This window comes from Tachysurus fulvidraco, chromosome 12 (genome assembly GCF_022655615.1).
Source record: "Tachysurus fulvidraco isolate hzauxx_2018 chromosome 12, HZAU_PFXX_2.0, whole genome shotgun sequence".
NCBI lineage: Eukaryota > Metazoa > Chordata > Actinopteri > Siluriformes > Bagridae > Tachysurus > Tachysurus fulvidraco.
The window spans coordinates 4,981,753-5,007,506 of record NC_062529.1 but is presented as its reverse complement, the minus strand read 5'-3'; the positions used below and the strand labels follow the sequence as shown (position 1 = coordinate 5,007,506).

At 40.6% G+C, this 25,754-nt stretch overlaps 1 protein-coding gene across 4 annotated transcripts in view; it reads right to left on the bottom strand.

Annotated features, from left to right (window-relative positions):
• The window catches only part of LOC113651265 (ankyrin-3-like), a 156,833-nt gene that overhangs the window by 70,422 nt on the left and 60,657 nt on the right, over positions 1–25,754 (bottom strand). For 3 of the 4 annotated variants that reach the window (XM_047821245.1, XM_047821244.1, XM_047821247.1), the window contains 3 exons: positions 21,222–21,376; positions 17,155–17,366; positions 4,292–4,493 (listed from right to left, as the gene is read on the bottom strand). In XM_047821245.1, the coding sequence (XP_047677201.1) occupies positions 4,292–4,493; positions 17,155–17,366; positions 21,222–21,376 (569 nt within the window). Of the gene's footprint in view, positions 1–4,291; positions 4,494–4,939; positions 5,249–17,154; positions 17,367–21,221; positions 21,377–25,754 lie in introns of those variants that run through there. The other variant, XM_047821246.1, reaches the window with a different exon arrangement.

Sequence of the window (25,754 nt, the reverse complement as noted above, 5' to 3'; positions counted from 1 at the left end):
TGATTCATGAGTTTAAAGATGAGTTTCATCCCTGTGTCAGCATTACACTGTTTAATTTTCTCTTTTTTGGTTAATGTTGTGTGCTGTCACTTTCATTTCTTAATTTTTGTACTTTTCTATTGCAATCAATTTCAGTATTATTATTCTTCGTGAGACCCTTTTGTTTCCTTTTTTTAACCAGCTTTGGATCTTTATAATATTCCGATCATATTCTGGTCAAAGGCACGTAATCATTATGAAATCATTTAGCTTGTGCAGTGTGTGAGCTGCAGGATATTTAGTAATTCTTCCTCCTTGATTAGCATTAATTTTAATTGTACTAATTTTATGTTAGTTAGCTCTCTGACAGAGAAGATTTTAGCTTTAGAGGTGCTCATCCAGAAGCTAGAAAATGTTTATTAATAGCAAGGTAGCATATTGTAGGGGAAATCTGAATGACAAATGTGGAGTTAGCAACCCCCAACTCTGACAAAAAAAATTATTGGAGATAAAGAGATTTATCTCAAAGTGGAGATAAAGCTAATGCTAATTAGAGCACCAATCCTCTCTCCCTCATACAGTATGTGTAACAGGTTGCTCTCCTCAGTGAAGAAACTGCTGAGAAACGTGAAAGAGCTCTGGTTATATAAGATTCTTAAGGCATGTGAAATTAGCCAGCAGCACTGGTTAGGTCTAATCGAGGAGCCAGGACGCGAGAAATAGCAGGTAATATTACGGGCCTATGCAAGTATAAGGTTCAATATATAATTAGCTCCATGTACGAGCTAATTATATACACCTTAGTCAGACAGAGGTTGATAAGAGTACTATTGTGGATGTGTGTAAATTAGAGAAGGCGATGTCCTATACTGTAGTATGCTCTAGCTCTATCCCAATGCAATGTGGTGATGTAGTTTACAGCAGGTTATTTTGCTGAACTGCTGTATGTCCAGGTGGTGCTCAGAAAACACTGTGGGCTTTATAGATAATTGAAACACTGTTGAGGGTAAGGTTGGCTTGCTACAGTAGGCCATGATGAGTAGGCCAGAACATAGTATTAGAACAGGCCTAGTTAATCTGTGACAATCCAGAGCTAGGGCCAGGGAGACAACCAAGCTAATCCGACTGCCTGCTAGCTCCAATAGGTTTATGATATAGAGACTGTGTCTGTTTCCTGAGCAAAACAAAAATAATATAAACTATAAACATTTGAAACATTTTTTTAGTAACCTTAGCATAAAATTCTCATAGTGAATGCATAGCCAGTACCTTTGATTTGAAGCTACAAATATAAGATCTCTTCCATCTAAAGCACTTATTGTGAATTAAATGATTACTAATGAGAAGTTTAGTGTTCTATTCTTAATAGAGATATTGTAATGAGTCTGTCTGTGTTTTTGCCCTGTTTCTGTCTGCTGTCTTGCCCTGCTGTTAATTGTTTGCTCCGCCGACTCATTGGTTACCATGGACACTAATTGAACTCAATCCTTCGCTTAGGTGTGTTGTCTTAGCCTCTGATTGTCTCCGCTTTGTGATTAATTCCTGTTTGCTATATCTACTCTGTTTGTTCACTTCCCTGGTGGGAGTTGTTATTGTATGTTCATGTCTATGGTCCTGGGTTGCTCAGTGGTCTACCCTGTTTTGCCTTCTTGCTTTGGTTTATTAAAGGTTCAAACTGCATTTGGATCCTCACTGGCCTTGACTCGCCACAATGGATCCAGCAGAAATCTTGTTTTGACATATTCCGGCATGGATTACAGGACAAGGTACGCTATTTGATGCCGTTTGACCGAGAGACGGGGTCTTTCACAGACTTCATCAATTTAGTGTTGCTCCTGGGCGGGTCCTCCCTAACCGTGAGCAGGGGAGAGATGGACGCCGGCCTTAAATATTTTTTTGGGGGGGGCAGTAAGCATCGGGGTCCGTGGGCTACGAAGCCAAACCAGCCATGGACGCCCACATGTTCTACAGTAACTCTGTCCAGCCCAGTCCTTTGTGTACGCCTGTGACCACGCCTGTCCACATGGCTGCTATAACCGGTAAGCTCAGTTGATAACCGGCTGATCTCCAACCTGGCGGATACCCCGATGGTGTCGATTCAAGCGGCCGGCATTCCTAAGCCATCTGTCTGTTTGCCTGTTTCTTGTTTTGGTTTATTAAAAGTTCGAACTGCATTTGGATCCTCACTCGCCTTTGTCTCACCGTGACAGATATGGATTAAACCAACGAGTTTGTCACATTAAATAAAGCTTGTCCACCCGGTCAATTATACACATCAGCCATGCCAACAGGCAGGGGAGGGGGTGTTGCAGTTATTTATCATGATAAGATAAGCACCATGCAAAAATCTAGACATATTTTCATATATGTTCAACTCATTGAAATTATTCAAAATAACTAAAAATTTGAATTCTACTGAGTAAATTCCACTAAATCTAGAAAGTGTAAATCTAGAAAGTATAGTCACACTACAACAAACAAAAAATATATCAGAAATTATCTCATTTTGTTTAAAATGCACCATGGGAACAATATTTGCCACATCATCGTGCTAAAGGTAGATTTTTTTTCTGCTATTGCAGACAGATTCACCAACATACTCCCAGAATTATCTTCCATGATAGGATCACAGTCTGACTCCATTGAATTTAATCAGGTGACTGATTATGTAGAGTCTGTGTTTTGCTACACCATAGATATTGTAGCTACACTTAGGAAAATAATAAAATAGAAAAAACTTGCACCCTGGAACAATCACCACACAAACCTTCAACTAGGAAATTGGAACGCTCCACCCTAATTAAAAAGCACAAAAATAAAAACGCTGTAGAAAAGTGCACACCATCTATTTGCAGCAATGACTTGACATGAATTATTTCAATGGAAAAATGTATAATATGAGGTAAAAAATTCTGATGATTAATTTAATACCAAATAATTTGATGCTGTAAATAACAATATTACCATTTCTGATCAGCCCTGGCTATGTGCCAAAATCTTTTAAACTACAGTTTATTAAATCCCTGATTATAAACCTGACCTTGATCCCTTGAGCTCTCCAACTATAGGCCAATATCAAACCTTCCCTTCACGATCCTAGAAAAGGTTATGCTCATACCTACATAGGAATAACATTCATTCATACATATCAGTCAGGATTTAGGGTAGTGTCTCCTTGATCTTACTGCAGCTTGACACCACTGACAGGCAGAACATGTTGATCTTAAAGGGAGAGCCCTCTCCTGCCTCAGGTCTTGATTGAGGTTATGTTTGTAGATCTACTGTAAATGGTGACTTTTACAGATCTTTTACATTGTAGATCTTGGTTATCTTGGTGTTCTACAAGGTTCTGTTTTAGGCTTTTCTCACTATATATTTTCTTGCTAACCCTTAGTGAACAAAAAAAACCAATGACAATCAATGAGCAAAAATCATGCACAAGTGCACAAGACAACAGGTATATACACACACACACACACACACACACACACACACACACACACATATATATATATATATATATATATATATATATATATATATATATATATATATATATATATATATATATATATACACACATGTATAGGAAGACAATCAGGGAACACAAGGAACAGGTGTGCATAGGCTGAACAGAAAACAAAAACACAAGCACGTGGCACAGATAATCAAAGTCTGCCAAAATTCCCCCTAGTGTTCAGACAGGGAATAGTCCCAGACATACCTGACAGTCGCCAAAAGTATTATATTGTATGTATTGTGTATATGTCTCCATTTTTCTTCTATATGTGTGTGTGTCTGTCAGTCAACCATGTATGGGCATATTCCATACACCTATGACAATTCCAAACCAGCGTCTCTTACCACCATTCTCTAACATAAGATGTCTCTCTTTTTAACATGACATAATAATTATACACAAGTTGACTTCACATGATCTCTGATGGGAACTGACTGCAAAAGAACAGTCAAGGGTCTAAGATCAGTGGCTGTAAATGCTTACATATTATTAATTATATTTCAATTCAGACCCAAATGGTAACAATAGAAAATGTGGAAATTTGGGGGTTTGAATGCATATGCTGCTATGCTGCAGTTATCTCATATACCACAGGCTTTTGCAATAATCCGTCAAGCCTGTCAATACACTACATTCCTATTTCAAATGTTTCATACAGTGTCTCAATTTGTCTCTCGGGCTCTTAAAAAATATTTCAAAACATTTTTTAATGAATTTTAAATCTCATTCATTTTTAAAAGGTACTAACTTTATAGACACTCAGTACTAACTGCATATTCTCTCTCTAGGTACCTGTGATGCTGCAGAGCAGTCTCAAGCAGGGAACAGGGTCTCCTTTAAATCCTGTGTAGTCCTTGGCACTGGGTGGGACAGGAATTGTCATGGTGATGGGTTTATGAAACTTCCTCCTCCGGGGTTCTACAGTTACAATGGGGCTGAAAGAGGCTTTATTACCAATGACACTGCACACAATTTCCTCTGGAACTGGCTGAGCCTGTGGAGCAAAGAAAATGAATAAGTATGTTTGCTACTTTATAGAATTTTAGTATTCATTTGCATGTGTACATTACTGTTTAATTCAGGGCTACAATATACTGATATTATGGTATTGTTTAGTATGTTAAATAATATATATAAGTCCAAGAGGCCCACAAACAGGCTATTGAAAAGAAAGTCAAAAATCAATAAAAAATTTTATTTATCACACACATGAATATACATGGTATGACATGTAGTGAAATGCGTTTTCTGACTTCCTTACAGTGAGAAGTAAATGCAAATAAAAAAAAATGTAGGTGCAATAAGGATAAGTAAAAAGAAAAGTAATCATAGATCAGAAAAATAAACATAGATCAGCTGTCTGGGCTAGTAAAAATGCAAAAAAAAGTACAAAAACAAACAAAGAGTGATAGGAGCAGTTGTGACGGCAGCTGATCTCACCAGCACCATCTTTGAAGTCGCCAGCAAAATGCTTTTATCATACTTTTCATCAAGGAATCTTCTAGGCCCTGTCCTAGCCTTGTGGAGGTACCAAATCCCCCTGAGTGGAGAACCAGGAGGCAAGCCTGGAATGACCACTATTTGGAGCAGACTTGGAACCGGAACCGCTTCGCCCCCCATCGGAGACTCCATTGTCCGATGGCTGAAGGTAAGGCTCGCACTCACTGCTTACCTGGTGCTCATGTTCTTGATGTCTCGGCACAGGTACCTAGAGTCATTAGCAGAAACACCAGAGCTGAACGACACCAGCCTGAGGCAGTCTGAGATCCTGAAGAGGGACTTCAACACCCTGGTGGAGCACCGAACGACACCAGCCTGAAGCAGTCTGAGATCCTGAAGAGGGACTTGGTGGAGACGGTTCGCAGCACAGCGCCCACGGCGAGGATCATCGTGTCTGGACCACTTCCAATGTACCAGCGAGGAACTGAAAGGTTCAGTAGACTTTTCGCTTTAAATGAATGGTTACAGTCAGGGTGTCACTCTTTATTGATAATTGGAATGTTTTCTGGGAACGTCCTAGGCTATTCCGTGCTGACGGCCTGCACACCAGCAGAGTTGGAGCGGAGATCCTCTCGGGCCACATCTCCAGGGCACTGAACACCTTCTGACTGGTAAACTACTCTTTAAATTTAAATTTCAATAGCCATTCTTCACCTCAGAACATTGACACAAAAATACACACATAGCTCACCCAATAGAAACTGTGTCTGTTCCCCGAGCAGTGAGCTCAAAAAGTAAATACGTGAGAAGTTCTCGAAATAATCTTACTGTAATTAGACCAGAAAAATGCTAAAGAAACAAACAAAAACAGTTCTTAAGGTTTTGGCTTCTGAACATTAGATCACTTGCACCCAAAGCACTTATTGTGAATGAAATCATCTCAGAAAATAGCCTTACTGCAATCTGCCTTACCAAAACTTGGATTAAACCAAATGAATACATCAGTCTAAAGGAGTCTACACCATCAGGATATATCTATAAGCACGAGGTGGTGTCGCCACTATCTTTAGTCATTTCCTTACTGTTACCCAGAGAACACAGCATAGATTCAATTCTTTTGAAGTGCTTGTCCTTAACGTTACACTATCGCACATGCACTCGAAAAAATCCCTGATGTCTCTTGCTCTAGCGACCATGTACATACCCCCAGGGCCCTACACAGTGTTTCTTAGAGAATTCACAGATTTTCTCTCAGCCCTATTGGTTAACTTTGACAAAGCATTATTTGTAGGAGATTTTAACATTCATGTTGACGACACAAACACTTTAGGACTCATATTTATGGACTTACTAAACTCACTTGGGCTTAAACAAAACATCACTAGAGCAACTCATTGACATAATCACACACTAGATTTAATAATATCACACAGAATAGATGTCACTGATATAGACATCATACCTCAAAGTGATGACACACTACCCGTAGAACAGACAAACTATGTCTCTCTAAGTTATCGACTCGGTAGAACTATTATTCCGACCACTAAAGACAGATTCACAAATAACCTGCCTGATCTGTCGGGACTTCTTACTGTACCCTTAAACACAAACGATCTAGATGTAATGACTAACAGCATAGACGCTATATTCACTAGCACATTAGACACTGTTGCCCCAGTCAGATTACAGAAGGTTAGAGATAAAACACTTGCACCGTGGTATAATAGTTATACTCATACCCTCAAGAGGGAGACCCATAACTTTGAACGGAAATGGAGAAAAACTAAATTAGAGGTTTTTAGAATTGCGTAAAAGGACAGTATGTCCAGCTACAGACAGACTCTAAAAGCTGCTAGGGCTGAGCACCTGAGCAAACTCATAGAAAATAACCAGAACAAGCCCAGGTTTTTATTTAGCACAGTGGCTAGTTTAACAAAAAAAATAACAGAAATCTGAACACACTATTCCATCACAGTTCAGTAGTGAGGATTTTATGAGATTCTTCACTGATAAAATCGAAAGTATCAGGAATAAAATAGGTGACGCTCAACATATGAGAGCAACTAGTGACACAATCTCACCTAAGGCTTTACAGAGCTTTACAAGTACAGGACAGGAAGAGTTAGATAAACTTATTACTACAGCTAAATCAACATGTTCACTAGACCCCATCCCAACTAAGCTACTGAAAGAAGTGTTACATAAAGCTGTTGAGCCTCTTCTTAATATCATTAACTCCTCGTTATCTTTAGGTTATGTCCCGAAGTCTTTCAAGTTGGCAGTTATTAGGCCACTCATCAAAAAAACCTAACTTAGATCCAAATGAACTATCAAATTACAGACCTATCTTACACCTTCCGTTTATGTCTAAAATACTTGAAAAGGTTGTGTCTGTTCAACTGAGCTCCTTCTTACAGGAGTGCAACATTCTTGAAGAGATTCAGTCAGGTTTCAGGCCCCACCACAGCACAGAAACAGCACGTGTTAAAGTTACACAGGTGTTCATGGACAGGCTTTAAGTTGGTTTAGATCCTACCTGTCTGATCGATACCATTTTGTAGAATTAAATGGTGAATCCTTCAGTTTATTGCCAGTTAATTATGGAGTCCCTCAAGGTTCAATTCTAGGACCTCTGCTTTTCTCGATATACATGCTTCCATTAGGGAACATTATTAGAAGACATGGGATTAGTTTCCATTGTTATGCTGATGACACACAGTTATATATCTCATCAAAACCAGATGAAATAGCCACAGTGTCCAAATTAACTCAATGCCTTAGAGAGATAAAAGACTGGATGAGCTGTAATTTTCTGTTGTTAAACTCAGATAAGACAGAAATACTAATTATAGGTCCAAAAACCAGTGCACAGAAACTCTCACAACTTAACTTCCATTTAGAGGGATGTACTGTTACTAGTACCTCGACAGTGAAAGACCTGGGTGTTATATTAGACAGCAACTTGTCTTTTGAAAATTATATCACCCATACTACCAAAACAGCCTTCTTCCACCTTAGAAATATTGCCAAGCTGAGAAACATCCTGCCTGTCTCTGATGCTGAGAAGCTAGTTTATGCATTCATGACCTCTAGACTGGACTATTGTAATGCATTACTAGGTGGTTGTCCTGCATCTTTAATAAATAGGTTACAGTTAGTCCAAAATGCAGCTGCCAGAGTTCTCACTAGGACAAGAAAGTATGACCATATGACCCCATCTCTATCCCATATGATTTTATCATCTCTACACTGGCTACCTGTTAAGTTTTGTCTTTTAAGTCTTTTAAGGATTGATTACAAACTGCTGTTACTCACGTACAAGGCTCTTAATGGTTTAGCTCCCATGTATCTAGCTAGTATTCTAACACGTTACAATCCTTCATGCTCTCTGAGATCACAAAACTCAGGACTTCTGGTAGTTCCCAGAATATCCAAGTCTAAAGGTGGTAGAGCATTTTCTTATTTAGCTCCCAAACTTTGGAATAGTCTTCCTGATAGTGTTCGGGGCTCAGACACACTTTCCCAGTTTAAATGTAGATCAAAAACTCATCTCTTTAGTCAGGCGTACATATACATCCTATAATATCATGCACCAGTACATCAGACCTGCACATTTTTATGAACAGCAGATATGTTAATCCCTCTCCACTGCTTCTCTCTTTGTACCCATCCCGAGGCATCCAGACATTGTACCAGCTCCCAACGTCCTCTGTGGGACGAAGCCTTTGGACGTCCACTGAGCCGAGGCCGACTCTAAGAATCCTGAGACATCTTCAGTTAGACTCTGTGATACTAAGGAGATCTGAAGTCCATGATCCTTACACCAATACAACATTTGTTTGACTCTATATTACAATCACACCCCCAGGGTCACCCATATGAGGATGGGTCCCCCTTGAGTCTGGTTCTTCTCAAGGTTTCTTCCTTTACCAATTTAAGGGAGTTTTTCCTTGCCACTGCTGCCTGAGTCACCTTAGGGGGACTTGTTCATAGGGGGATAAATACATACAGATTGTGAACTATATACTGTATATCTAATAATAATCTTGAATTTTTATTCTGTTAATTCTTTTTCTTTTATTATTCCTTATTTCTTTTATTATTCCTTTTCCTTGTTTACCTTCTGCTCTATGTTTATGTTCTGTAAAGCTGCTTTGAGACAATGGCTATTGTAAAAAGCGCTATACAAATAAATTGAATTGAATTGAACCTTGCCAATTCAGCACCATTGCTGAATTGTGAGTGAGCACACGGCCTGACTTCAACAACAAAAAAAAGCATTGTTTTCCACTAGCCTTGCCTCTACTCTGTCTGTATTTTGCTTTCTTAGCTGTGAGTTGCTACAGTTTGACATTGGCACAAATTCATACAAATTGAAGTACATACTAAATTTAGATATTTTTTAAAATAAGTATTCAATTTTACTCTTGTGAACCCCTAAATAAGTTACGGTGTAAATAATTGCCAGCAAACGTCACATAATAACTATTTGAATCCCTATCAACCCAAACAAGCTTCACAGTCAAGCTATCATATGATTAAAAAAATGCTGTTTGAGAAAGTCAGTTCTGTGATAAATAAGAAAATTCAATATAATTTGAAGTTAGATATTTAGATCTGTAAAATTATATGGTTAAATACTGCTAAGTTTTTATCATATTTATGAAGTGTGAAAGTGGAGCCCACACCACCACTGTTAAAAAACATCACTTCTCACCTACCATTTGCCCAGGTGCTGAAGGGACAGTGTTGCTCCAGCACCACGGGCAGTGAACAAAAACAGTCCACTCAGCTGTGGGGTGGAAAGAACAGATCATGAAGGTGACAGCCAATACCCAGCCAGATGGGGGTATCTCTATGTACCCTCATTGTATATGCAAACAAATTGGTGTGGGAGTCAGGAAGGGTTTCACAGAGAATCAGGTGATCCAGGTTTTACTGAAGATAGTTACTGATAGTAAAATTGAGGGCTTCCTCATGTCTCATCTTGGTGATAGGGCAAGCACAGAACTGTTCCAGGAACAAATGTCTGCAAAGCAAAATGACCAAGAATGCCCTCATCAGTTCCTGTACTGCATGACTGCACACAAACAGAAAATCATCTTTCAGCTGAAGCCAGCAAGCACAGACATTTGCTGTGACCACAAAACCAATCAGGAGTTTTTCTAGATACAATCTATCAGGACTTAGACTCAAAAGACACACATTAGACAGCAGCTGAGGACATTCCTTTCAAAATGCTAATTCACTGATGAGTAAATTCTTAGCCAAGTTCTGAAGATGTTCAGTGGCAAAAATGAACATTATCATAAACATAGTCAGGTCTCCTACCAGAAAACTACATTTGAACATACTGTTGAGGTGGAAAGAGTACACCGGACAACCGGACAACCTCCAAGTGGGATAAAAAATTGGCTATACAACAAGCAGCAAGGAAAGAACCAGAGGCTGTTTCATTATCCCAGTCCCAGAGTTGGACATGCCCATTCTCAAAAAGTGCTCTAAAAGTACAGCTCGCACAGTGCCATTGATTGGTAGAAAGAGCCTGCTAAACTGCTTCAGTAGACAGTCCTATTTGATTCTGGTTCACAAGTATGACACAGATCTTGGAAAGAGACATTAATTCCCAAACACTTTGACCACTGCAAGCACTCTTGATGAAAGCGAAGCCCTTGATTCATGTGTTACAAACAGACAGTCCACTGCATATGATGAGTAGCTGGGGCCAAAAATGTGACAATCCCAAACTTACCATGCATGTCAGCTTTTTGGTCAGTCAGCTCCCCCTACCTCCACCTCTACTGAAGCTAATGTCCTCCAGCAGATGAATAATAGTCAGGAGTCATTCACTTGTGTAGAAGATATAGTCAATGGTCTTCTTTTTACAGCTCTCCATTCAGCCCATGCAGAGTGGGGGAGGAGAAAGCTGAAGCCATTTTATTCAAATTCAAAAAGTCAAGCTACAGTATGACCACAGTTAGAATATGCAGGGATGATGTTAGCAGTCCAGCTGGAAAACAACACGTGCAATGCCACATAACCACCTCAGCTTTTTTAAACTTCTTCTACTTTGGGCTTTTCCCATTAGGGGTCACCACATCTGTTTCCACCTAACTCTATCCTCTGTATCCTCTATTGTACTCTTGCATCTCTACATCATATCCTCTTTTAACAAATCCCATCTTTGGCTTTCCTCTTTCTGGCAGCTCCATCTCCAACATAATGCTACCAATATAACCACTTTCCCTCCTCTGCACATGTCCAAACCATCTCAGTCTAGCCTCACTGACCTTGTCCCTAAAAACCTCAACCTCAACCTCATCCTCGTCACTCCTAAAGAGAACCTCAAAATTCTCATCCTCACTGCATAATGTCTTTTATTCACTGCTACAGTCTCTATCCCATACAGTATAGCTGGTATCACTACTGTTGTATACACCTTTCCTTTTTTTTTTTTTAACTCTTTTCTTTAACACAACACTCCTAACACTTTTATCCACCCACCAGCACTCGACTCTTCACCTCATTTCCACACTCCCCTTCGCACTGGACAGTTGACACCATATATTTTAACTCCTGCACCTTTTTGACCTCAGCCCCCTGTAACCTCACTGTTCTGCTTCCCTTCCTCTCGGTCATACACATGTATTCTGTCTTATTACAACTGACTCTAATTCCTCTTCTTTCCAGAGCAGACATCAACCTTTACAAGTGTTCCTCCACTGTCAGAAGATTTCTGTGTGACTTAATCTGTCAACCTGTCCATCACCAAAGCAAACAAGAACAGACTTAAAGCTTTTATATATAGCCCCACCTCCTCCTTGAACTTCTCTGTCTGATTTACAACACATCTTACTGCTGTCATACTCCTCTCATACATATCCTGAACTACTCTGACATACTTCTCTGCCACTCCTGATATCCTCATACAGTACTATAGCTCCTCTCGGCACCCTATCCTACGCTCCTTCCGACCATCTCTGTACTTCTCCATTGACGTTCTCAGAGCAAAAATTGCCTAAATAGTGGACTTTCTGGGCATAAAGTCATACTGCTGCTCACAAATATCCACTTTCTTTCTTAGGCTAGCTTCCGCTACTCTTTCCCATAGCTTCATTGTGTGGCTCATCAATTTTATACCTCTGTAGTTGCTACAACTCTGCACACTGCCCATGTTCTTAAAGATCTGCACAAGAACACTTCTAAATTCCCATTCTTTGGAATCTTCTCACTCTCTAAATTCCTGTTGAACAATCTAGATAGAAACTTCACTGCTGTCTTTCCTAGACTCTTCCACACCTTCACAGGTGTCAACTGGACCAATAGCCTTTCCACTCTTGATTCCACTTAGAGCCTTCCTCACCTAATCCTTTCTAATCTTTGCTATTTCTACAATATTCACCTCTTCTTTCCCTCTCATTTTTATCATTCATCAGATCCTCACAATACTTCTTTAATCTTTTCTGCACACTTTCCTCACCTGTTAGCACATTTCTCTATCCTATATCACCCTTATCTTTTGCACATCCTATCCTATCTCTATCTTTCTGTTTAGCTAATCTTTTTCAACCATATATAGCTGTTTCAGTACACAATGAAATGAGACAACATTTCTCCAGGACCATGGTGCTACATAAAACAAAGACAGAAGTAAGGAATTAAGTAAGTGGTCCTAGCCTAAAGTGCATCTACGTATGCAACCTGGTGCAAACAGTGCAATCAAGAGACAAAAAAAAACAGTGCAGGAAAAAAGACAGTGCAAACAAAAAATATGCAAGACAAGAGAATAAGACAATACACAAAAGACAATACACAGAAACAGCACCAATCAGTACTCTATGTTCAATAAATTTTGCGTGTACAGAAATATTGGAATGAACACATTAGTATTATAGCAGCAGCTAGATGAGGTAGTGTAATGTATTGTGCAAACAGCAGACAACTGAAATGTGTAGGATGAGCTTCTCAATCAGATACCGAGGGATGATTGTGTTGAATGCTGAATTAAAATCTATGAACAGCATTCGTACATAAGTGTCTTTATTGTCCAGGTGGGTGAGGGCTAAGTGGAGGGCTGTGGCAATGGCACCGTCCGTGAAGCAGTTTGGACGATACACAAACTGTAGGGGGTCCAGTGAGGGTGGTAAATGGGTCTTGATGTGCCTCATGATGAGCTTCTCGAAGCACTTCATTACAATGGGTGTGAGTGCGATGGGACAATAGTATTGAGGCAGGACACTGTAGACTTCTTTGGGGCGGAGACGATGGTGGTTGTCTTGAGGCACATATGAACAATAGCGCTGCTCAGGGAAATGTTGAAGATGAATCAATGAAGACATCTGCTAGTTGTTCCCTAAGAACCCTGCCAGGAATGTTGTCTGGTCCAGCAAGCTTCCATGGGTTAACTCTGCATAGTTCTGTTCCCCGTTGGGGGGAGGTTGCTTCTATTTGGTCTTATCTGCAAAGACGCTGCATTGATCTGCACCTCAAACTGAGCATAGAAGTCATTCAGCGTATCTGAGAGGGAGGCATCACTATTACAGTCAGGTAAAGCTGTCTTGTATTTTGTGATGACCTGTATACCCTGCCACATGCACCGGGTGTCTCCACTGTCCTGGAAGTGGCTGTGGATTGTCTGTGCATGTGCACGCTTTGCCTCTCTGATGGCTTGGAACAGTTTGGCCCTTGCTGTTCTTAGGGCCACCCTGTCCACTGTTCTAAAGTCTAGGTCTCTAGTCTTCAGCAGTGCATGCACTTTAGCATGGTCACGTCGTCAATGCACTTGCCGATGTAGCTGTTCTCTGGTGTACTCCTCCAAGAGTTACCGATGGTTCCCTGAAGATCTTCCTGTCAGTGCACTCAAAGCTGTCCTGAAAAGCAGAGGTGGCCAGGATTTCACATGCTTCAGGGCCAGTTTAGAGTGTCTGATGAGTGGTCTGTATGCTGGAATTAGCATAACAGAGATGTTGTCTGAGTAGCCGAGGTGGGGGCGGGGCTCCACACGATACGTGTCAGGAAAGTTTGTGTAAATAAAGATCCAGCGTGTTTTCCCCTGTAGTTGCAAAGTCCACATACTGAGGTGAATTTCGGCGTCCGGAACTTTGTCGCTGACCCACGTCTCTGTGAAAACAAAGACGCAGCAGTTTCTAAACTCTTGCATTGTAGTGCGTCCAAGTCAAATGTAGTCCAGGATATTGGCCAGGGAGCAAACATTAGAAAGTAGAATGAATGGGAGAGCCAGCCATCTAGGGTTTGTTTTAATTGAGGTTACTAAACTAACCTCAGCTAAAATCCCCACATCCAACCTCAATCATCCACTTGTTGAACTCATTCATTTCATCCCAGTACATCAATGATATTTGGTTCCTCCCTTCAGATGTCAATCAGGCTCAAATACAAAATACCTGTTTAAAAGGCTTATACATCAGTACCAAAGCCACTATACAGGGAAGTAAAAGACTATAGGCAGGAACTACTAGTGAAAGGATGAAATGTAAAATCCCAGTTCTCATACTCAGAAACTACTGTGTGCATAAGAAAAAAAGTGGATCACTGTGCCTGTGCAACTACCACTTACTCAACATTAAAAGCCTATCACCAGGTTGTGATTGCTGAGGGAGGGTTAAGATTACCTTTGGGTTATCAATCTCACCAGCATGGAGGACCATGGAGGAAATGCTCAACATGCTTAGGGATGTTTGCAGTATAAATTACCTTGATGATGTCCTCTGCTTCTTGAAGTTTCTTGAGGGGCATGTTAAAGTGGTATGCCACGTACTACAAATCCCTGCAGCACCATGGTGTTAAAATGAGGTCAGAAAAATGTGGATTATTCTTCATAAATGGACACATGTTTCAAAGAAAAAACTCTGCAATAAAAAACTGAGACAGCAATTTGAGCTGCTTCAGGTAAAAGAAGGGGTACCACCATCTAAGCCCTCAAAAAAAAAGAAGACAAAGTGGGCCTCTGCTCCCTTCATGTATGATGGCAAGATTGATTCGTGAGCATCAAACTCTGGAGCACCTTGTTGACATTCTGACAAATTCACCTGTATTAATCTATCCAAACTTTGACTGTCCCTTCATATTTCAAGGCCAAAAACTCTGTGGAATTGGTCATTTCTGCTGATATTTGCATGAAGTGTATAGTATGTGACAAATTTATCTATCTTTACTATGTCCCACATTTCATTGTCTATACTGACAGCAACCTTAAGAAACATACAGTCGTATGCAAAAGTTTAGGAACCCCTGATAATTTCCATGATTTTCATTTATAAATATTTGGGTGTTTGGATCAGCAATTTCATTTTGATATATAAAATAAATGAAGGACACAGTAATATTTCAGTAGTGAAATTGGGTTTATTGCATTAACAGCAATATGCATCAAAACGAAATTAGACAGGTGCATAAATTTGGGCACCCTTGACATTTTGTTGATTTGAATAGCTGTAACTACTTAGCACTGATTAATTGGAACACACAATTGGTTTGGTGAGCTCATTAAGCATAGAACTTCATAGACAGTTGCATACAATTATGAGAAAAGGTATTTAAAGTGGCCAATTGCAAGTTGTTGTTCTCTTTGATTCTCCTCTGAAGAGTAGCAACATGGAGGCCTCAAAACAACTCTCAAATAACCTGAAAACAAAGATTGTTCAATAATATATGCACCTGTCTAATTTGGTTTTGAATCCATTAAACCTCATTTCACTACTGAAATATTACTGTGTCCTTCAGTTATTTGATAGAGCAAAATGAAATTGCTGGTCCAAACACCCAAATATTTATAAATGAAATTAATGGAAATTGTCAGGTGTTCAGAAACTTTTGCATACGACTGTAAATTTTACACGTGATGAGTACCGTTAAACTGAATAAAGTGGGTCATTGTAGGGTATATGAGCTTGCAGACTTCCACTTCGAAATAAGGTACCGGCAAGCTGAATATTGATGCAAACACTCTCTCTTATTGTCCCCTGTGATATGATGCCTTAATGAGTCAGTGTTTGGAAAGACAAAAAAGAGGCAGATTGTTCCACCTGAAAATAAAGCAAAACAGCACATCTAGTGCAAGTTCATTCCACCACCTCGGTGCCAGAACAGAAAAGAGTCTTGCTGTATACTGTACCTACCTCTTACCCTGAGAGGTGGTGGGACCAGACATGCAGTTCTGCTAGATCTAGAGGAGCAGTGCAAGGAGTGATAAGAGCTTTGAGGTAAGAGGGAGCTGGTCCATCTTTGGCTTTGTATTCAAGCATCAGTATTTTGAATCTAATGCGTGTAGCTTCCAGAAGCCAGTGGATGGAGTGCAGCAGTGGGGTGGTATATGAGAACTTAAGCAGGTTGAAAACAAGTCAAGTGCAAATACATTTTGGATAATTTACAGAGGATGAATTGCATACGTAGACCTGCCAGCAGAGTTGCACTAGTCCAGTCTTAAAATAGCAAGAGACTGAACAAGTTACTGGGCAGCATGTGTTAACAAAAATAGCCAAATCCCTCTGATGTTGTAGAAAGCAACATTAGCGTTTCACACTAGCGACATGCTAGAAAAAGGACAGTTGATTGTCCATGGTAGTACCTTGCCCTGTTCACTGTATTTAAATAAATAGTTGCACTCAGAACGTGTCACTTATAATAACTTGTCTTAACAGTTGCATGCTTTGGGGTTGCATTTTTAAAATATGATTATCACCGCATATGTTTTTTTTAAGGGGTTACAATAGGTGTTTGGATAGGGGTCATTTGAATTGTTAGTAGCAAGTGTCGGAAGGCACTTTTGCTTTTGGGGAATGTGTGAAAGCCAAAACAGGCAACCACATTGGTCATCATTTTGATTTGGATTCTAAGGCCATTACTAGCATCACAAATGGCAATTAAAACACAACGCTAATAATTTGGGACAGCGAATAATTATGAACTACTGTTTGGAAATGCGAACTGTAAAAAAGGATGGGAAAGAGCAACACACAATAATAACTTTTGACACTGGAGCAGTTGTGCCCAAGTTGCCTTAGGGGACTGTCTTCTGCAAGACCCACTGATGTGATCTGGAAGTTGAACCAAAGGCTCTGTTTCTTCTGTTCTGCTCAACTTTAACTGTATTTTACAGTTATTTTGCTGTTGGTTACCCCACCAATTATCATGAATTTGTTAAACAGTGCCATCCACATAGTGCATGTGTATGATTAGTGTTGGATGTGTACCTGTAAACCAACATGAATCTTCTTTGTGAGTGCTCCAGGGGGAAAAGCAGCCCTCGCCATTGGAACAGATTCACTAGTTAACACTCCACCCTCGGGACCCATGTAATCGTTCTCCTGTTTAATACGAGACACAACTGCAAAGTATTGCGGAAAGTCTTTAGTGATGATGCGGCAGATATGCTTTTTCTCCAGCTCAGCTGGGCTGTCCAGTTCTAGAAAAAGATACAGATTAATTGAAATATAAATTACCAACACATTCAAATGCTATAATGTATAATATAAGATATTTACATACACTTCAGAAAAAAACACAAAAACTTTTATTTCTTTACTGTCATACATTAAATCAGAGTAAACTTTTTTCTGTTTTAAATCAATAAATATTAACATATTTTTTGCATTTGTTAAATGTCAGAATCGAGCAAGGGAGAATTTTAATGTATTTTTATTATCACTTTCATCAAAGTCAGAAGTATACATACACTAAGTTTATCGTGCCTTTAAACAAAAAAAAAACTCCAGATGATTCCATTCTGAGCTTAAGAAGATTCTGATAGGTTAATAGATTCCATTTGAGTTAATTGGTGGCACACCTGTGGATGCATATAAAGGCACACCTAAACACAGAGCCTCTTTCTTTGACATCATGGGAAAATCAAGAGAAATCCACCAAGACATCAGAAAAAGAATTCTTGACCTCCACAAATGTGGCTCATCCTTAGGTGCAATCTCCAGATGCCTGAAGGTCCCACATTCATCCGTTCAGACAATAATACACAAGTATAAAAGACATGGGAATGTACAACCATCATACCACTCAGGAAGGAGTCCCAGAGAGGAATGTGTTTTGTTGCGAAATGTGCAAATCAACCCCAGGAAAACAGCAAAAGATCTTGTGAAGATGCTGGCTGAAATTGGTAAAACAGTGTCATTATCCACAGTAAAACAAATACTGTACCACCATGAGCTGAAAGGTTACTCTGAGAGGAGAAGCCATTGCTTAAAAACCACCATAAAAAAGCCAGACTACAGTTTGCAACTGCACTAGGGGGAAAAAATCTTAATTTTTGGAGACATGTCCCGTGGTCTGACAAAACAAAAATTTAACTGTTCGGCCATAATGATAAACGGTATATTTGGAGGAAAAAGGGCGAAGCTTTGAAGCCAACTGTCAAGTATGGGGGTGGTAGTATAATGTTGTGGGGCTGCTTTGCTGCAGAAGGGACTGGTGCACTTGACAAAATAGATGGCATCATGAGAAAAGAAAATTATGTGGATATATTAAAGCAACATCTGTAGACATCAGCCAGGAAGTCTTGGGTGCAAATGGGTCTTACAAATGGACAATGACCCCAAGCATACCTCCAAATTAGTTACAAAGTGGCTTAAGGACAACAAAGTCAAGGTATTGGAGTGGCCATCACAAAGCCCTGATCTCAATCCCATAGAAAATTTGTGGGCGGCACTGAAAAGGCGAGTGCGAGCAAGAAGGCCTACAAACTTGACCCAGTTACACCAGTTCTGTCAAGAGGAATGGGCCAAAAGTCCAGCAAACTATTGTAGAAAGCGTGTGGAAGGATACCCAAAACGTTTGGCCCAAGTGAAACAGTTTCGGGGCAATTCCACCAAATACTAAGGAAGTGTATGTATACTTCTGACTTTGATGAAAGTGGTAATAAAAATACATAAAAATTCTCTCTCGCTCAATTCTGACATTTAACAAATGCAAAAAATATGTTAATATTTATTGATTTAAAACAGAAAAATGTACTCAGATTTAATGTATGACAGTAATGAAATAAAGGTTTTTGTGTTTTTTTCTGAAGTGTTTGTAAATATCTGGTTTCAACTGTATAATCTGTAGACTGTAATAATTCTTATTGAATATTTCGAATGGATTTACAAGATGTGCAGGTAATTTAAGTCTGAATTAGTCAGAACAGTATAGTCAAGAATGTAGATCAGAGTGACCATATTAATTTAAAATTTACATAACTGGCCTGCCAAAATAATGGTTAACAAAAATGTTCCTTATGGCATATTTAGTAGAATATAAATTCAAATTACACAGAGAACAATATAGTAATTTCAATAGTATTATAAAGGTTAAAAAAAGAACATCTGTAAACTAACATTTTTACATTTCTTTAGAAAAAATATGTAAAAATCAGGAAGGCATTTGGTCCAGATGGAATCCATTGAATGATTCTGAAAATCTGCATTGATCAACTCAGTTGTGTGAAAAAGTGTTTGACACCCTTCCTGATTTGTTATTTTTTGCACGTTTGTCACACTTTAATGTTTGAGATCATCAAACAAATTTAAATATTAGTCAAAGATAACACAAAAGTGCAGTTTCAACTTTTAAAACAACTTAACTCTGGTTTATCACACCTGAGTTCAATTTCTCTAGCCACACCCAGGCCAGATTACTGCCACACCTGTTTGCGATCAAGAATCACTTAAATAAGACCTGACTGACAAAGTGAAGTAGACCAAAACATCCTCAAAAGCTGCACATGATCCTGAAATCCAATGAAATTCAGGAACAAATGAGAAAGAAAGTAATTGAAATCCATCAGTCTGGAAAAGGTTATAAAGCCATTTCTAAAGCTTTGGGACTCCAGTGAACCCCAGTTAGAGCCATTATCCACAAATGGCAAAACATGGAACAGTGGTGAACCTTCCCAGGAGTGGCCGGCTGACCAAAATTACCCCAAGAGCACAGTGATGACTCCTCCAAGATGTCACAAAAGACCACACAACAAAATCCAAAGAACTTCAGGCCTCACTTGCCTCAGTTAAGGTCAGTGTTCATGAATCCACCATAAGAAAGAGTCTGGGCAAAAATGGCCTGCATGGCAGAGTTCCAAGACAAAAACTGCTGCTGAGCAAAAAGAACATAAAGGCTCGTGTCAGTTTGGTCAAAAAACATCTTGATGATCCCCAAGACTTTTGGGAAAATACTCTGTATTTTGATATTTTTTTTCCACCAAAAAATCCTGAAGGACAATGTGTGGGCATCTTTTCGTGACCTCAAGCTGAAGCAAACTTGAGTTCTGCAGCAGGACAATGATCCAAAACACACCAGCAAGTCCACCTCTGAATGGCTAAAGAAAAACAAGATTTTTTGGAGTGGTCTAGTCAAAGTCCTGGCCTAAATCCTATTAGGATGCTTTTTCATGACCTTAAAAAGGCAGTTTATGCTTAAAATTTACAATTCTGTAAAGATGAGTGGATCAAAATTCCTCTACAGCGCTGTAACAGGCTCATTGCAAATTTATCGCAAATGCTTGATTGCAGTTCTTGCTGCTAAGAGTGGCCCAACAAGTTATTAGATTTAGGGGCAAGCACTTTTTCACAGAGGGCCATGAAGGTTTGGATTTTATTTTCCCTTAAAAAAAAATCATGTAAAACCTGCTTGTTGTGTTTGTGTTATCTTTGACTAATATTTCAATTTGTTTGATCTGAAACATTAAACTGTGACAAACGTGCAAAAAAAAATCACGAAGCGGGTAAACACTTTTTCACACCACTGAATATGAGAATGATATTGAATGATTCCAGTTCTGCCTTCAACACCATAGACACCCTTATGCTGTTTGGTAAGCTGCCGTGCAAATCCCTGCAGAGGATTAAGTTTAATGAACAAATAAGCAGTGTGCAGGAACAGAGCAGCAAATATTTCAAAGGATCCCACACACCTAAGATCTATTAAGATTGAAGTCAGTTGGCTGAAGTAAGTTAGAGTAAACAAATAAATTACGATTCATATAATTCAATATAATTTGACAACAAATTAATGTGTTTAACAGCGTCCAGGATTTATTACATGCTGGTTTAAAGATAGCAGTGAATTGCACTTATAACTTAGTTAAGCAATTGTACAGTATAACGGCATCACACTAAATTGCAGGACTGAACATGTACATCAGAAACAGATTAGTGTGGCTGCTTATGATTTGCCCTTCATATAATACACACTTTACAGTCAAGCATTATCACAAGCCTGTGTATGTAAATGTATTCAGTAAACTGTATTCACTATTTATCTTAATTTCATTTACCTTCATTCATGCCATTCAGCAGAGCAATGAGATCTTCTGCACAGCATTCATGATGATGCTCCTTCCATGTATTACCATGATCACTGCGTAGTACAATCAGCTCACGCTCCTTTTGACGCATTGAGCCAAAATGTGGAATCTCCACAATGACAGGCCTGAAAATGAATAAAGAAATGTAAAATAATTGAAAAGTTGCAAATGAAAAGCGTATTTTTTTATTTTAATGGTAATAGTTATCAAATGTATCCAAAATAAAATCTTTCCTTTATGTCCAACATCCTAAAAGTCACTAAAGACACACCTCTGACCAAGTGAGAATAATGAATGGTAAGCCTAAGCCTAATTAAGCCTAATGTTGCGCTCTCCCATCCCTATTTTTTTCAGTTACTAAGGATAGGTTATCATTTTCTTTCTTCCCCCATGTCTCTGTTAAGATACATCTCAAAAGGATGTTAAGCTACAGGGAGGTGTTCTCAGTACCAACCTCTACACATTGTTCACGCATGACTGCTTCGTGCCTCACAAGGACAAAATGATGTTTGCTGACGACACTGCAGTGATAGGACGGATCACTGAGATGGTGTGAGGGCAATAACCTCACCCTCAACACAGACAAGACAGGGGAGATGATCGTGGATATAAGGAAGGAGTGGAGAAATCATCCACTGTTCAAACAAGAACTTGAAGTAGAAAAGGTGAGCAGCTTTAAATACCTTGGAGTCCACATCAGCGAGAACCTTACATGGACACTCAACACCACCCAGCTGATTAAAAAGGCACAATAGCAGCTGTACTACCTGAGGAGGCTGAGGAATTTGACATGCCATTTAAGATCCTCAACAACTTCTACAGCTGTGTTACTAAGAGTGTCTTAACCAACTGCATCACAGTGTTGTATGGCAGCACTTCCATGAGGGACCGCAAACATTTGCAGAGAGTGGTGAAGACTGCTGAGAAGATCATCAGGTCTCCAGTGCCCTCTCTGCAGACCATTTACCACTGCATAGTCAAAAGGAGTACTGCGCCATTCTTAAGGACCCCACCCATTCCCAACATGGAATGTTCACACTACTACCCCACAGAACGGAGATACAGGAGTGTGAAATGCAGGACCTCCAGACTATGGGACGACTTCTTTCCCTCAGAAATTTGACTCTTAGACAGGTAGCCAGAAGTCATAGACTAGTTTCATCTCTCTCATAGATCAGCTGAACGAATTTGCTCCTCCTCATATTGTACATTTCTTATTACTGCTGTTATATCAAGTAGCTGCATCTCAATGCATACTGTTAGTTTTAATGCCATTTCTATCATTATCCACAGTTGCACTCAGTTTGCAGTCACAGTTACTGCTACTGCTATTTCCATCTACAGTGGTATTCAATTTTTGCACATATTATAGTAACATTGTTTTGCACATAACTAAGAAATATAAGGCCTAAGAGAAGAAGCAGTCCAGCCAGCAGCAGTGGAATGAGTAGGTGGCCTTTTTTTAGTTTCCTTCCAAGAGTGTGGACAAAGCTCAGTGGCACCCAGCTAACTTTGTTAATGGCCCGACAAGATCCATGCCAAGCCAATCCTCTCATACGTGACACCGATGATCGGGAGGGGGATGAGAGTGGCCGGGGTCGGCTTGTGAAGGGTTGTCCGTTGGCACTGCGGGCAGGCCCGGCAGAAGGCTAGAACTTCAGTGTTCATACCTGGCCAGGTGAAACGGTCGCATAGACGTTCCAGGGTGTTTTTTGGGCCCAGAGGCCCCACCAGTGGGTGCGTATGGGCCAGGTGCAGGAGAAGAGGTGTCAGGGCTCAGGTCACAGGGCTTCCCTATCCTCTTCGTGTGGTAATATAGTAGGCCGTTATTTACTGTCAATTAATCGGACGGTAGGGGGAGAGGGAGTCTCTGTCTTCTCCCCTTCCACTAGTAACACCTGTCAACAGCAGTGATTCAGCCGGTCATCCTCCTTCTGTTCCCTCCCGAGGCTCCTCCGTCGGGGCCGGGTCCCTCGACGGGTCATTTACACTGGCTTCTGGGCCTCTTCCTGCCTCTGTGTGGTGGCGTTAATGACTGCCACAAAACTGGGCCAGTCCTGTCCTAGGAGCAGGGGCACTAGGAGATCAGGGATGAGGCCCACAAGCATTGGCCGTTCCCACATATGCCCCCGGATTTTAACCTGTGCAGCAGGTACTGAATGGGCAAGGGTGTTGTCCCATCTAGACCAGCCCTCCCAGACAGTGGCCCGCTCAAAGGTGTCCATATATGCATATAAATTGTCCTCCGCCGTTAGCTTAGGGAGGCAGCATTGGGCATCACGGTCAGGGACAGGGAGAGGGACAAATGCTCCTGGGTCACCTCGTGCTGATGGAGGCTGGACTGCAGTAGGTGCTGTAGAACCTGCCCCACATTAGGCTCAGGATCTCCTTCCAAGTCCGCTGCCTGCATTTTCCACCAGTGTAAGATATTTGAGTGCTGAACATGGAAAATAGCACAGAGTCAGGGAATATGAATACAGAAAATACACAATGTGAATTTATTATGTATAATTTTCATCAGTAGTGGCAGTTCAAATAGGCTGGAGTCTACTTATAACATCCAGGGTTAGACCCTCGGGCCCAAGGGATGAAGCAGTCCAGCCAGCAGTGGTGGGGTGAGTATGTGGCATTTTTTTAGTTTCCTTTCAGGAGCGTGGACAAAGCTCAGCGGCATCCAGAATGAACTCAATTTCCTCATGGAGACTCTGCAAAAATAGCATAGACAGACAGACCGTGAACCTTAGCCGAATAGTCTCCACTTTAACTCCACTCTGCTGCTGAGCCTAGCGCTCCCGATTGGCCACAGTCTTTTGGTGGGAATTTTACCGCCTCCCCTTGAACTCTGAATCAGCAGTGCTGACCTTGGCACTGCGCGCTTTCCTCCACTCGTCAGTGGCGATGTCTGTGGTGCTGCAACACTACTGCTTTGCTCTCCCGGCACAATTTTCTTGGCGAAGTGTGCAATTTCCTCCTTTACGTGCGGCAGTCGCTGCCACTATGTATAAACATAATTTAAACAACAGCAACAAATATATATATATATATATATATATATATATATATATATATATATATATATATAATCACAGACAGAAGACAAGGGAGACAGAGATATGTCAAAATAACAGAGTTTATTGAACTTAAGTAGTGAAATGAGGTGAACGATGGAGAAATAGTGCAGTCGAAGCTCCCTCACACACATGGGATCACTGGAAGCAGACACACACGGATTAGCTTCTTAGGAGGACGATGAACTTGGATGACTACTGCGTAAAGAGAGATAAAGAGTCAGGTTAGTAGACACAGCGTGCAATAGCAGCTAGCGCATACGAGACCGGACAAGGTGTGTGTGTGTGTGTGTGTGTGTGTGTGTGTGTGTGTGTGAGTGTCTTTTATGTGTGGTGGTAATGACGGGTGCCAGGTGACGGTGATCAGAACTCAGATGATGTGGATCCTGGATCTTCCGTTCAGTTTGGCCGTTGGACTGCGGGTGATAACCTGAAGAGAGACTGACGGTCACATCTAGGAGCTTGAAAAACGATTTCCAAACTTTGGAAACAAACCTCTGTCAGACACGCCGAAATACCGGAATACGTGCTGAAATAACAGCTCTGCACTTTCCATGGCTGTGGGCAAACTTTTAAGGGGTATGAGTCTTAACATCTTCGAAAAGTGATCGACTACCACAAAAATGCAGGTGTTACCTTATGAGGCTGGAAGTCCGTAGCGAAGTCCACTCCCAGATGCGATCAGGGACGATGAGGAATGGGTAACGGGTGGAGTTTTCCACTGGGAAGATGTCGTGGTGTCTTTGCCATAGCACAACCAGCCCGGTGGTACAGGTGGTGTGTTCAGGATCGTGTCTTCCTTGCTCCACTTGATGGGACAGACGAAGACCTTGGCCGGCAGAATGGTTTCCGGAGGCGTGTGGTCATTTTCGGGAGAAATCATCCTCGACAAAGTGTCAGCTTGGAAATTCTTGTGTCTTGGACGATAAGCAATAACAAAATCAAAGCGAGCAAAGAATAGGGCCCACCTGGCTTGTCTGGTGTTCATCCGCTTAGCTTCCCGGAGATACTGGAGGTTCTTATGGTCTGTCAGAAGTGTGAAGGGATGCCGGGCACCTTCAAGCCAGTGTCTATTCCTCCAATGCTAACTTGATGGCCAGGAGTTCCCGATTGCCGATGTCGTAATTCTTCTCTGCTGGGTTAAACTTGTTCAAGAAGACAGCGCATGAATGACGAGTTGAAGCTTTTGCTGCAAAAGAACCGCTCCCACTCCAGTCAACGATGCATCCACTTCCACAATGAATGACCTCTTTGGGTCTGGATGGGTTAGAACTGGTGCTTCGCAGAAAACTTGTTTTTATTTTTATATAAACTTTTTGTTATTAAATGCTTTATCCATTTCTGAAGTCCATTTGAGCAGTTTTGGCTTACCTCTCAATGCCGACGTAATTGGAGCTACGATGCTGCCGAAGTTTTGAATGAAACGACGGTAGAA